The following is a 13,688-nucleotide window of genomic DNA, read 5'->3' as shown; positions in this document are numbered from 1 at the left end:
AACTCAGCACAACACTGTGAAACTTCGTGTTTCCCATTTATTTTTTTATCTGTTAGTCATCAAGTACAAACTACAGATGAATACGAAACAGGAAAGATCACTCAGCAACTGGCAGCTAGTAATAGAAAAAAAGCCAGAGTAATTATCTGCTAACTAATAATTTCTCTTTTAAAATGTATGAACTTTGTAAATCTTGTAAAAAAAATAAAATAAAACGAAAAACAGAAGACTGAATGCCTCCTCTGTCTGCTGTAACCAGTTTTACTGCATATTTTTAAAATAGCCACAAAAACTTGTGACCATCTTCACTGTAAAAGCAGGTTTGTACATTAAATCTAAAACAATATAACAGACAGCATTAAAGTACCAAGTCTCAGCTGTAATGTATGCAAAACCTGTGTCTGAAAGTACTGGAACAGTTTGGTCACTAAAACCTTAGGAAGCTGCGTGTCGTTTCAACATATGTTTATGGACAAAGGTGCTCACCTGTGGGTTCAAGCTGAGTGAGTGTTGGATATTAGGCTGTGGTGGAGTTATCTGTCAATTTGAGAAGTTAAAAAAAAAAAAAAGTAAAAATGTGAAGAACAAATTGTCTAAAAAAAATGTAAAAAAAAAAAAATATAAATAAATAAAAACCCAGAAAAAGAAAGAAAAATCTACAAGAAACATCAGTTTGTGTCATCTGTTGCACAAGGGTGCACAGACAAAGTAGAAAATAGCAAAAAGCTGAGGAAGTCTTCTCCATGGTGGACAAAAAAAAAAAAAAAAACCTTTTGAGTACACGGGGGGAAAAAAAAAAAGCTCCTGAAGATGTACGCTTAGGGCCAATTTACAAAAACATCCACCCTCCATAAACCGAATTTCTACTGATGAATTAAAATGAGCTTCCTTTAAAAAGATGGAAAGAGAAAAAACTGAATTGAAGGGGAAAAAAGTCTCATAACCCAAACCATTATTTTAAGTATAGAAGTGGTTTTGGAAAAGTATAGGAGGTTGGCTGTATGTCAAATTAGAACTGTGATATTACCATTTATTGAATATTTCACTGCTGATGGAAGCAACAGGTAAAATGCACAATGACACAAAAGCATCGTGCATGCTAAGAATCAGCTAGATTCTTTAAATATTATACAATTAAGCATTAAAAACATGTGGCCAAAGCAAACAAAGGGCTTTTTAGCATGATTGCTTTAAATTGCAGCACTTGCTGCTCAATTTAGAAACAAGGATGGAAACTCCAATATCAGTAAATGTTGAAGATGTTTGCAACTTATTGAGTGAAGTGAGCTGTCATAATAATGGCAAATGTGTTGTGTTAAAACTGTTACATATATCACACAGCTGTTCCCTTACTTACACAAACTGAGACTTGGCACTTTAATGTAGTAAAATAAAGAAATAAATCAACAAGAACACAAAGAGCAAGTGTCCAGATACTCACAGACTGGACCGCATCACTTTTTGCACAGGAAAAGAAGAGTTAGAAAGAATGCCAACGTAATAACCCAAGAAAAGCAGCAGTGTGATGAAGCCCTCACTGACTGCTGCAAGTAAAAGCTGACAGCAGAGGACCATTAGAGAAACTTCACGCCATTTTCAATACCCTGAAAGAACAAAAAATAAAGGCCCAGTTCATGCAACAGCAGAGCAACGCTGCTCTCCGCATCCCCTTCTTCGTCCAGACAAGAAAGGTTATCAGATGACCAACCAAGCGTACAGACAAGACGTTTCTAAAAACCAGATATCTCCCTGCTACAGATAGGAGCCACAGATCTGGAAAGGCAACACTTTAAAGGAGATATCTAGGGGTGACCGTGGCTCAGGGGATTGGGAAGCTCTGTAACCGGAAGGTTGCCGGTTCGATCCCCCTGCTCTCTGGTCGTTGTGGCCAGAGGTGCCGATGGCGCAATATGGCAGCCTCGCTTCTGTCAGTCTGCCCCAGGTGTGGCTAAAACTGTAGCTTGCCTCCACCAGTGTGTGAATGTGAGAGTGAATGAATAGTGGAATTGTAAAGCGCTTTGGGTGCCTAGAAAAGCGCTATATAAATGCTAGATTTGGCACGATACCACTTTTTTATGTCCGATACCGATATCATAAATTTGGATATCTGCCGATACCGATATGAATCCGATATAGTGTTTTTTTTTAATCATTTAAAACGGTCTTTTTAATATCTTGCTGCTTTTTGTATAAGTTAATACTCAAGTTAAAAAAAAACAAAAAAAAAAAAACACTAAAGCTATTCTGTTATACCTGTATGCAAAAAATACACTGCACCCAAAATATTTCATAGTTCAGCAAAACTGATCAATCTAATAAACTTAAACCTACTCAATCCTCCATATTCTGGTATTTTAAAGAGTACTTAGCAGAAATATTAAGCAACCTAACCAATAGGGTTCTAAACCTCCCAGGAAAAAAAAAAAAAAAAAGGGAACCCACCTCATGATGCTTAATCGACGTAATCAACTTTAATTTGATGCAGTGTGAAAACAAAATGCACAGAAATCAATTATTTTTCAAGAATAATTAAATAGATTCAACATCTTTCTTCAACAGAACTGCAGACTGCACAGATCGTACCTTCCCAAAGGAAAAAGTACTATAGCTTACTAGGGTATATTAGACTTAACAGTTACTATATACAGTAATGGACTTCTATATATTTTACATCAGATTAAAACTTTGGGTGTAAGATTTGGATAATTATTTATTAAAAGCTCAACATTTTAAATGAGAATAAGAAAGAAAAGTATGTCTTTGTGCCCCCTTTTCTCTGTTAACGCCCTACCTGCCCCCCTGGCTACACTTTGCTAGATCTGCCCCTGCACAGTTACCAGCCGTCAGCTACATAGAAAAAGATCCTGGTGTAGAAAGTAATAATAATTAAATTCTAACAACAGCTTATCAAGGTTAAACGTGCTGCTGTTGTTCAGCCGCTGGTTTCCTCTTTCTGGCGCGAAGTGGGCCAAAAACAAACAAGAGAGACGGACTCACGACAGAAAAGCCGATCAGCTGATCATTAATCAGTTTCACGATTGAAGTAGCAGCAAGAAGAGGCAGTCGCTCCATATATCGGTTGTTTAGCTTAACGTGGGAATGCTTTACAAACATTCAGAGATGAACTTACACACTTGCTTTACTTCTCTCTGGGATAACTTCCTCGGAGATGAAATGCTGGTTTGGTAGCGAGGCTACAAATACACACAGCCACTCTATCACGTGACCACACTGCTCAGATGTGCTACGGTTATGAGCCGAGTTACGCCGTGTTGCAAGTTTTGTGAGGTGCTTTTTTGATATTTAATGGATCGATTCCATTTTTTTATTTCTCTCCGATATCCGATCCAGTAATTTACGTCAGTATCGGACCGATACGATACGTAATATTGGATCGGTCCATCTCTAATAAATGCAATCCATTAATATATCTGCTACCATACTTTAGATATAAAGTATGGTAGCAGTTTGAACTTCTGAAGAGGTCAAAAACAAAAATCTGACTCATTCAGAAACAACTAAAATGCCAAACTTGAAATGGTAACAGTAATTGTGTTATTTTATCATTAATTTATTTTAAACAATTTCAACTCTTTATATATCTAAACACAGAAAAAAAAAAGAGTTCTACTTAAACAGAAATACAAGAAAGAAATTAACTGAATTGAATCTTTATTGAAATCCATCCAAATCTGTGATTTGAGGGCAGAACTTTTAAATCACTCACCTCATCCAACTTAGTCTGCTGGCAGGGAAACGAGAAGGTGAAGCCCAGAGGAAGCTTTTTGTCCTTCATGCCCATCTTGTCCAGATAGTTAGCCAGACAAGCAGCTATGTGGTCAAAAAACTACAAGAGAAGAAAGGTCAGTTTTCTTATTAACTGCAAGATAAAAAAAAATTGCATCTTTAATTTTCCATACATGTGTGCATTGTTCATCCAACTAGCAATGCTGCTGGTGTAACGAACCATGTGATACATTATTACGAGTCCTGAAGCCGTTTAAATCCTACTAACATCACTATACATCACTTCATCACATCTTTGCTATGGCAATTGTAAACAACATCTCAACTCAGGCATGCAATAAAGAAAACTTTCAAAGGACTTTACAGTTCAACACCTTGAATTAAGTAGCTTGTAGAAGCACAAGTAGCAGCAATAAGCTGAAGTAATAGTTTTCTGTGTGACTTTATCAACATTTTTGTGGAGGAATTTCGTCCCACTCTACTTTACATTGGCATTCCTTTATGCACAGCTCAAGACTACAGTTTGGTCCATTTCAAAACCTTGACTCTTTTTCAGGCATTTTGTTGGAAATTTCCAGCTGTTTGTGGGATCATTGTCCTGCTGCAAGTTTCAGCCGAGCTTTAGCTGTCAGACAGATGGCCTCACTTTTGACTCTTGAATACTTTGGTATACGGAGGAGTTCATGGCTAACTCAATGACTGGAAAGTGCCCAGGTCCTGTTGCTGCAAAACAAGCCCACATCAAGCCCAATGCTTGACGGTGGTATAATGGTGTTATTGCTGATGTGTCTGGTTTTTGCCAAATGTGGCACTGTGTATTATGGCAGAACTTCTCCCCTTTTGTTTTCATTGGACCAAAGGACATTGCTACGCATTTACCAATACCTGCATGGAAAAGTTCTTAATCTGCACAAAAAATGGCTTAACACGCAAAACCACTGTGAGATTTTGACAAGTCAGCAACATCCAATTTTGCTCTTGCAACCATGTTAAACTCATTCTAATACAACAGCTTTGTGTTTGTTGCCTGCAGTCTGCATCCTTTTAAAGACTTTTGTTCAAATTTCCTAAAGAAAAACACATCCATTCATTTGTTTGTACACATAGTTAGAGGCACTTTTAAATGTAATCATAAAGTACAAACAAATCCAGGTACAAGTATATTTATAAACACCAGGTTTATTTATGATTTATCTACAGTTTTGTGCGAACACACATGAGTAATTATGTTTTATTGCTCCATGTTTGTTTTAAACAGAAGAGCTTTTCTACTGATAATCTTTCCAAAGAAGTCATACTTGTTCAGTCTTTTTCTAACTGTACTGACACAAACTTTAACATTTAACATGCTAAATGAGCCCTGCAGAGTCTGGCATGTAGCTCTTAATAAACAGTGTCATGAATCTGCTAGGAAACCCACTCCTGGGAAGATTGTGGCCCTGTGTTAACACACACACCTGGTTCCTCCACAGCAGAAAACTCTCAAAACTTCTGCTTTTATGGAAAAACAATTAAATAAGCACATTTGATTGGTTTGCAGTAATGCTCTCCTTTAATGCTCAGTAGTATGATGTTAAATGCAAAACAAAATTACACAACATTAAAATAAAACGCGAGGATTTTTTTGTCACTCTAAAACAAACAAAGGATAATTATACATGCCTAACTGTTATTGCAATATTATTACAATTTATAAACCAAGCATTTGATCTCTTTCATGCACTGAGTTCAGTTCAACGGTCTTAAAAGAGCGACACTGAGGTTGTTAATTAGTGTGTTGTTTTGGTTTTCATGTTGAGCTACATCAGTGGTTCCCAAACGTTTTTTTGCTAGGCACCCCTTTGTTTTACAAGAAAAAATGGCTTTGGCTTAGAATGAAGTTGGTTTGGAAACATATTCAGCTATACTTCATCTCCTGCTTTGCGTTTGTGTAGGCGCCCCGTGCTAGCAGTGTCCAAGCGTTGTTTTTGTTTTTTTCCCTTTTCATACCGCCCCCCCCCCCCCTGCAATGGCCCCACACTTTGGGAAGGTCTGAGCTACATGATTTTCTTTAATTTAGTGGTGATTAGGGATAGGTATTGATAAGATTTTCACGATTCCGATTCCATTTTCGATTCTGTTTAACGATTCGATTCTTTATCGATTCTCTTATCGATTCTTATTTTTTAAAAAGGAGAACACTAAGGTCGATTAGCTTAGAACTTTGTTTTATATCTTTTCTTTGAACAAGAAAGAAATTTAGCAGTAACATGGCCTTACAAACCCAACAGTGAGATCTTAAGAGATCCACAGCCTACGGCTCTTCAATGGGGTGTCACAGGGTCCCCAGGAAAAAAAAATTGTAAATGTAAAATAACAAAATAAATATTCTTCTGCAGCAATAACAAAGTATAACATAAATTATTCTGTAGCAATTACACAAGAATATCCAGTAATGTCCCTGCCTACAATTAAACACATTCACTTACCGAAAATCGGGGGCATCTGCTGCGGCAAATAGGTACAAGCCTTTGACCATAAACTTAGTCACTGCTCTGTGACATTCGTCTATCCTGGCCTGAAAAGAGACGCTACCGGTAGACTGCAGCGAGAACTGCCAGCATCTGAGCCAGACTCTGTCTGTCTGTCTCATCATGGTCACCTAAATGCACAGTAATGGCAGGTTTTGTAATAAGGCAGATCGCGCTAACATAATATGGACTGTTAGTTGATTATTTACCTGCCGCAATAACGGGAGAGGACGTGCAAACGTTACCGCTGCTGCTGGGCTGAGATTCACGAGTCGAGCGGAATTAAAAACACGACATTCATTTAAGGTCATCGCGTGTTTTGTGAGCAAATGCTTTTGCATATTCGTAGTGTTTCCTCCCTTAAATGAAATGTCTACTTTGCAAGTTGCCCTGTTGTCAGCCGTTCTCGTAAAGTATAATCAAACTTTTGAGCGTTAGGCGCCGTGTTTCCTGCCAGGTAAATGACGCTCCGCAACGTGGTGACGTCATTCGGGGCGATAAGGGAATCGATAAGGGAATCGTTTGCAAAAATGGCAAACAATTCCAAGGAATTGAAACAGTGGGAACCGGTTCTCAATACCCATCCCTAGTGGTGATATAGACTGCATTCTCTTTCTCTTTTAAAGCCCAACCTACTGCTGAGCTTTTTATTTTTCACTCTTCACCTTGCTCCATCCCGAGGCCATGAAAATGGCTGCTTGTGGATGGGGAATTGCAAGACATTTTGAGTGTTGTGGATACAACACTACAGAAAGCCACAGGCTCAGCGGGGGTTGGCATTCATGATGGTCTTGGCATCTGTCATATTTGTCTGTTTGTTGTGTGATGACTTCTGACAACCCTGCCAAAACCCAGTCTGCCAGTTTGCAAAAAACTTTTATTTTTCTTTAGTTTCTAACTAACTTTTTTAATATCTAATTTAAATATTTGCAGTTGAGTGTATTTGTATGTCTGACAGCTGTTTTATTTTGCTGTGTCCATGACAATTAGGCCACTGTTAACCTACACAGTTTTATGTTTTGATTTCCTGTGTTTAGCACATTTAGTTTAACTATGATGAAATCTACTACAATGGACCCTCGTTTATCACGAGTGTTACGTTCCAACCTGCGATAGGTGAAATCCACGAAGTAGCCACCTTTGTTTTTTACAGTTATTATAGATGTTTTAAGGCTGTCAAGCCCCTCACTACATACTTTATACACTTTTCTCATACAGGCGTGAACATTTTCACACTTTTCTCTCTTGTTTAAACACTCTCAAAGCTCAAACCTTTGTAGAAAAATAAGTAAAGTGTTATAGAATGAAACCAAAGATCAAACCCTGTTTTCAGGTCCAGAACATGGGAATAGAGCAGCTGCCAGAGAATTCAACATTAATGAATTATCTGACTGTTTTGTTTTGCTTAATGTGCCTTGTAATGTGGTGTGCCTTATGGTCCGAAAAATACGGTAACTTGTACATCCCTTTAGCATGTCCAGAAGTCCAACTTTTTTTGCGATATTAGCATCTTCCTCTGCCTTTTGGGTGCTACTGCAGCTGCCTTTGACGGTGCAAAACAATTTGTCAACATTGTAAGTTTTCTCTCCAACAAACAACAAACATACAGTGCAGCACTTCAGAGTCACACTGCTAGCAATCGAAGATTTATGTAAATTTGACAAGCTGAACGCATTCTGTACAGTACAGGAGACATGGAACGAGATTAATTGACGATGGTCTACAGCCAATCAGGACGCAGAACACAGTCCGCTGTAAAAAACAAACAAACCAAAAAAACCCAAACAAACATGCAAAATTACACAAAATAAAATCTGCGAAACAGCGAGGCCGCAAAAGGTGAACCACTTTATAGCGACTGACTACTGTATATGAAAAAAGTTTGCTTTATTGCCGTGTGTCATTATTGAACTGAAGCCAAAATACAAAGTGCTGCTAATCAAATGTACTTACAGTGGCTTGCAAAAGTATTCGGCCCCCTTGAACATTCCCACATTTTGTCACATTACAGCCACAAACATGAATCAGTTTTATTGGAATTCCACGTGAAAGACCAACACAAAGTGGTGCACACGTGAGAAGTGGAAGGAAAATCATACATGATTCCAAACATCTTTTACAAATAAATAACTGCAAAGTGGGGTGTGCGTAATTATTCAGCCCCCTGAGTCAATACTTTGTAGAACCACCTTTTGCTGCAATTACAGCTGCCAGTCTTTTATGTCTCTACCAGCTTTGCACATCTACAGACTGAAATCTTTGCCCATTCTTCTTTGCAAAACAGCTCCAGCTCAGTCAGATTAGATGGACAGCGTTTGTGAACAGCAGTTTTCAGATCTTGCCACAGATTCTCGATTGGATTTAGATCTGGACTTTGACTGGGCCATTCTAACACATGGATATGTTTTGTTTTAAACCATCCCATTGTTGCCCTGGCTTTATGTTTAGGGTCATTGTAAAAAATGTTTGGAATCATGTATGATTTTCCTTCCACTTCTCACGTGTGCACCACTTTGTGTTGGTCTTTCACGTGGAATTCCAATAAAATTGATTCATGTCTGTGGCTGTAATGTGACAAAATGTGGGAAAGTTCAAGGGGGCCGAATACTTTTGCAAGCCACTGTAACTGATCATCAGCAAGTGTGAGCCTGTCTATAAAAGCAGAGGTTTTCAGTAGCTTGCTGTCCATTAGTTTGGGAAGGGTTGGAAGGGCATTTCCAAACAATGTGAACTCCTTTTTCTTTCTACAGTGAAAAAGATTATTCACATGGGAAAAACATTCAAGGCAGCTGCCACGCTTCCCAGGGAACATCATAGTAAATTTAATGCTCAGTTTCCCTCAGAGAAAACACAAAACATTTTAGAATCTACAGACCTCAGGTGAGCATGTTCAATGTTAAAGGTCATGACAGCACTATTCGAAAAAGATTGAACAAATATGGCTTGCTTGGAAAGGTTGCCAGGAGAAACATCTCTCTGAAAAGAACATGTGAGCAAACATTAATTTGGCAGAGTTGCAAACTCAAGTCCATTGCATCAACCATGAACTCCTCTGTATCCAAAAGTTTTCTAAAGTCAACTATAAGGTCATCTGTTAACTACTAGAGCTTGGTCACAGTTGGGTTCTGCAACAGAACAGTGATCCCAAACACAGCAGCATCTCTACAAGAGAACAGCTGAAAGAGAAAAGAATAGAATAGAATAGAATAGAATAGAATACTTTTATTTGTCAATTTCTTCAAATGTACTTGCCATACAAAGGAATTGAAATTACGTTTCACACTGTCCCAAAAAAATGCGTAGGCATTGACAACAATAAGGTGCAGATGCACAACAAAAACAAAAACAGCCCTAACAATAAGATAATAAATAGTAATATAATAATATAAATAGTGCTACAAGAATACTAAAAATATATATATAGCAGCAGGTGTGTGCAATTGCAATGCAAGTCAGGAATGTTTTCAGTTCTTGGTTCAGAGAGTGTTTCCTTGTTGGAGAGTGTGGGGGGGTAGAGTCCAATCTGTCTACTATACTTCTGCCAATCTGGTGATTCTGCTGGCTGGGAGCCGGGAGGGAAGAGAGTTCAGCAGTCTCACAGCCTGGTGGATGAAGCTGTTGGTGAGCCTGGTAGTGCGGGAGCGGAGACTTCTGTATCTCTTTCCAGAGGGCAGGAGGCTGAACAGACAGTGCGCGGGGTGGGTTGCATCGTTGACAATTGTGATGGCTTTGCGGGTGAGGCGAGTGGTGTAAATGTCTTGCAGGGAGGGGAGTGGTACACCAACTATCCTCTCAGCTGTTCTCACAATACGTTGTAGAGCTTTTCTGTTATAGTCAGTGCAGCTACCGCCCCACACAGTGATGCAGCTGGAGAGGATACTTTCAATAGTTCCTCTGTAGAATGTAGTCAGGATGGGTGGTGGAGCACTTGCCCGCTTGAGTTTGCGCAGGAAGTAGAGGCGCTGTTGTGCTTTCTTGGCCAGTGATGCTGTGTTGGTGGTCCAAGAGAGGTCCTCACTGATGTGCACCCCCAGGAACTTGGTGCTGCTCACCCTCTCCACCGCAGCGCCGTCGATGGTCAATGGGGGGTGACAGGTGTGGCCTCTCTGGAAGTTGACAATAATCTCCTTGGTCTTACTGACATTTAGCAGGAGGTTGTTGTCTCTGCACCACGTGGTCAGGAGCTCAACCTCTTTCCTGTAGTGGGTCTCATCGCCCTTGGTGATGAGCCCTACCAGCGTTGTGTCGTCCGCAAACTTCACAAGGTGGTTGGAGCTGTAGGTTGGTGTGCAGTCATGTGTCAACAGGGTGAAGAGCAGAGGACTGAGCACACAGCCTTGTGGAGCCCCCGTGCTCAGGGTGATGCTGTTTGAGACCTTGTTGCCTACACGCACCGCTTGAGGCCTCTGGCTGAGGAAATCCAGCAGCCAGTTGCAGAGGGAGGTGCTGAGGCCCAGTCTGTCCAGTTTACAGATGAGTTGTTGTGGTATTATGGTGTTGAATGCTGAGCTAAAGTCTATGAACAGCATTCTCACATATGAGTCTTTCTTGTCCAGATGAGTTAGGGCTGGGTGGAGGGCAGAGCAGATTGCATCCTCTGTGGATCGTTTCGCTCTGTATGCGAACTGGTGTGGGTCCAGGGTGGGAGGTAGGGTGGATTTGATGTGTGACATGACTAGTCGTTCAAAGCACTTCATAATAATGGGTGTCAGTGCCACGGGGCGGTAGTCATTGAAACAGGCTGGGGATGGTTTCTTTGGCACAGGTATGATGGTGGCAGTCTTGAAGCATGATGGGACAGTGGCTTGCCTCAGGGAGATGTTAAAGATGTCTGTGAAGACATTCTTCAGTTTCTCTGCGCAGTCTTTCAGCACACTACCAGGGATGTTATCTGGACCCGCTGCTTTCCGGGCGTTGATGGTGATGAGTGTCCTCTTCACGCTGGCAGCAGACAGGCACAGAGGCTGGTCGTGTGAAGGTGGTGGTGTTTTCTGTGGGCGTGTGTTGTTCTGTGCTTCAAATCGTGCAAAGAAGCTGTTCAGGTTGTTGAGCAGAGTGGTGTCGCTCTCACAGCTACGCGCTACAGGCTTGTAGTCTGTAATAGCCTGGATGCCTTGCCATAGGCTTCTTGCATCCTTGCTATCATTGAAGTGGGAGGTTATCTTGTGTGTGTAGTCCTGTTTCGCTTTCCTGATGCCACGGGACAGGTTGGCTCTCGCTGTTCTCAGGCCTATTTTATCCCCAGCTCTGAAGGCCTTGTCCCTGGCCTTCAGCAGCCTGTGGACATCTCCTGTTAGCCATGGCTTCCGGTTGGCTCGAGTTGTGATACTTTTCACCTGTGTTACATCATCAATGCATTTGGTGATGTATGAGCTCACCGTGTCTGTGTACTCCTCGATGTCTATGATGTTATTGTAGGTGGCTGCTTCCTTGAATATGTCCCAATCAGTTGACCCGAAGCAGTCTTGAAGAGCAGAGGTGGCCTCCTGTGGCCACACTCTTACCTCTTTCATAACAGGTTTGATGACCTTCACTCTCTGTCTGTATGCTGGCATTAGCATAACAGTGAGGTGATCAGAGGTGCCGATGTGGGGGAGGGGGATGGCTTTGTATGCTCCTTTTTCCTGTGTGTAGACCAAGTCCAATATGTTGTCTCCCCTTGTTGGAAAATGTACATGCTGATGAAACTTTGGGAGAACAGTTTTAAGATCAGCATGATTAAAGTCTCCTGCGAGGATGATGAAACCGTCTGGGTGTGCTGTTTGTTGCTCACTGATGGCCTGATACAGTTCGTTCAGCGCCGCATTTCTATCGCTGTTGTTGCTAGATGGAGGTATATAGGTAGCGACCAACAAGATCGAACTTACCTCCCTGGGCAAATAGAAAGGGCGACACTTCACGATCATGAACTCCGCCAGTGATGAGCAGTGTTTGCGTACTACAGTGGCATCTCGACACCACTCGTCACGGATGTAAACACAGACCCCGCCACCTCGGGTCTTACCTCCGTCTACGAGAGCCCTGTCGGCTCTGTAGCATGCTAGCTGCTCCAGTTGTATGGCCGAGTCCGGAATGTTGTCATTAAGCCATGTCTCGGTGAAAACTAGCACACAACAGTCACTTACTTTGCGATTCGCTGATCTCAGAAGTCGTATGTTGTCCATTTTATTGTCCAGAGATCGTACGTTGGCTAAGAGGATCGATGGTATGGCTGGGCGAGTTGGCTTAGCCTCAAGCCTGACTCGGACACCTCCGCGCTTGCCCCGCTTCCTTGTCCTAGCGCACCGCTTTCGACGCCTCCTTGCCCGGGGAGGGTTAGCAGGCGAGTCCGGTGAGTTGCTAGGCCAGCTAGCAGGCTGTCGCAGAAGTCCTATCTCCCTTAGCATCTCAACGTCGTTAGTGTTCAAAACTTGGCAAATCTTGCTTCTCTGAATGTGTAAGAGAGCCTGACGACTGTACACATATTCCGACGTGAACTGGCGAGAAACACTTGTAGAAAGACACTTACTTGACGAACAAAACATCGCATTTTCGGGAGAGCGTGAGGTCGCTGCGTCTACACGCGCCGCCATTTAATATTTCATCAAGAATCAAGGTGTCCCAGTCAAAGTCCAGTCCTCAACCTTAAGAGAGCGGTTAAGAAATGAACGCCTGCAAAGAGTGGGCCTAAATTCCTCCACAATAATGTGAGAGACTGAAAATTATTATTTTAAGTTATTAATTGGTGGTTCTATAAGTTATTGAATGATGCAGTGTGTGTAGTTTGTCTCATGTAGTCTGGAAGATGAGTGGATGGTGGGGTGGGTGCAGTTTTCTCTGTGGTGGGGTTGGGTGGACTGTCCCGGGCTCTGTGGGGCCGGGGGGCGCTGCTGCGCTGGGCCCCGGTCTGGATGGGCCTGGGCCCCCTTTCCCTGGCGGGTCGCGGAGTATGGGGGTGCCTACTGGGGTCAGCGGGGGAGCTGGCCCCAGGGAGGGGTCACCTGCCCCTCCCTTCCTTCCCTCCCCATCTCCAGCTGCCTCCCTCTTCCCGCTCCACCACAACCACCCACACATGCAGGGCCTTGGAGTAGGGGTATGTCACCAGGGTGCAGAGGAGGCTACCCCCCCTCTGTCCCCTTCTGGCTGCCTGTGCCTCAATTTTATCCCACAACTTAGACATTCACATTACTCACACTCTCATTACACATACATATAGGATCTTGGGGGTGGGCACGATACACGGAATCCAAATTACCATCAGGGTGTACACCTCACCCCTGGCGTCGTTGCCCACCTCTCAATTTTGAATACACGTAGACATTGAGGGCTAGCAGGAGGGACCATGCGCTTACCTGCTGCTCTCTGGCAGGTAGCTCCATGCCCTCCTGGGTTTTAAATGCACCTTAGAACACACATGCATCAACACTACAATGAGCGGGTGGAGGGAGGTTT

General features: G+C 42.2%; 1 protein-coding gene across 3 annotated transcripts in view; it reads right to left on the bottom strand.

The window, feature by feature from the left end:
- Positions 1-13,688, bottom strand: part of hk2 (hexokinase 2) — a 47,797-nt gene that overhangs the window by 25,172 nt on the left and 8,937 nt on the right. Inside the window, exons 4-6 of one of the 3 annotated variants that reach the window (XM_040050062.1) lie at positions 3,728-3,847; positions 2,443-2,469; positions 487-537 (exon numbers count right to left, since the gene is read on the bottom strand). In XM_040050062.1, the coding sequence (XP_039905996.1) occupies positions 487-537; positions 2,443-2,469; positions 3,728-3,847 (198 nt within the window). The remainder of the gene's footprint in view (positions 1-486; positions 538-2,442; positions 2,470-3,727; positions 3,848-13,688) is intronic. The other 2 variants (XM_040050063.1, XM_040050064.1) reach the window with 2 other exon arrangements.

The sequence above is a fragment of the Simochromis diagramma genome, unplaced genomic scaffold, assembly GCF_900408965.1.
Source record: "Simochromis diagramma unplaced genomic scaffold, fSimDia1.1 OVJJ01000159.1, whole genome shotgun sequence".
In the NCBI taxonomy this organism is placed as follows: Eukaryota; Metazoa; Chordata; class Actinopteri; order Cichliformes; family Cichlidae; genus Simochromis; species Simochromis diagramma.
This window is presented reverse-complemented; position numbering and strand designations above follow the sequence as displayed.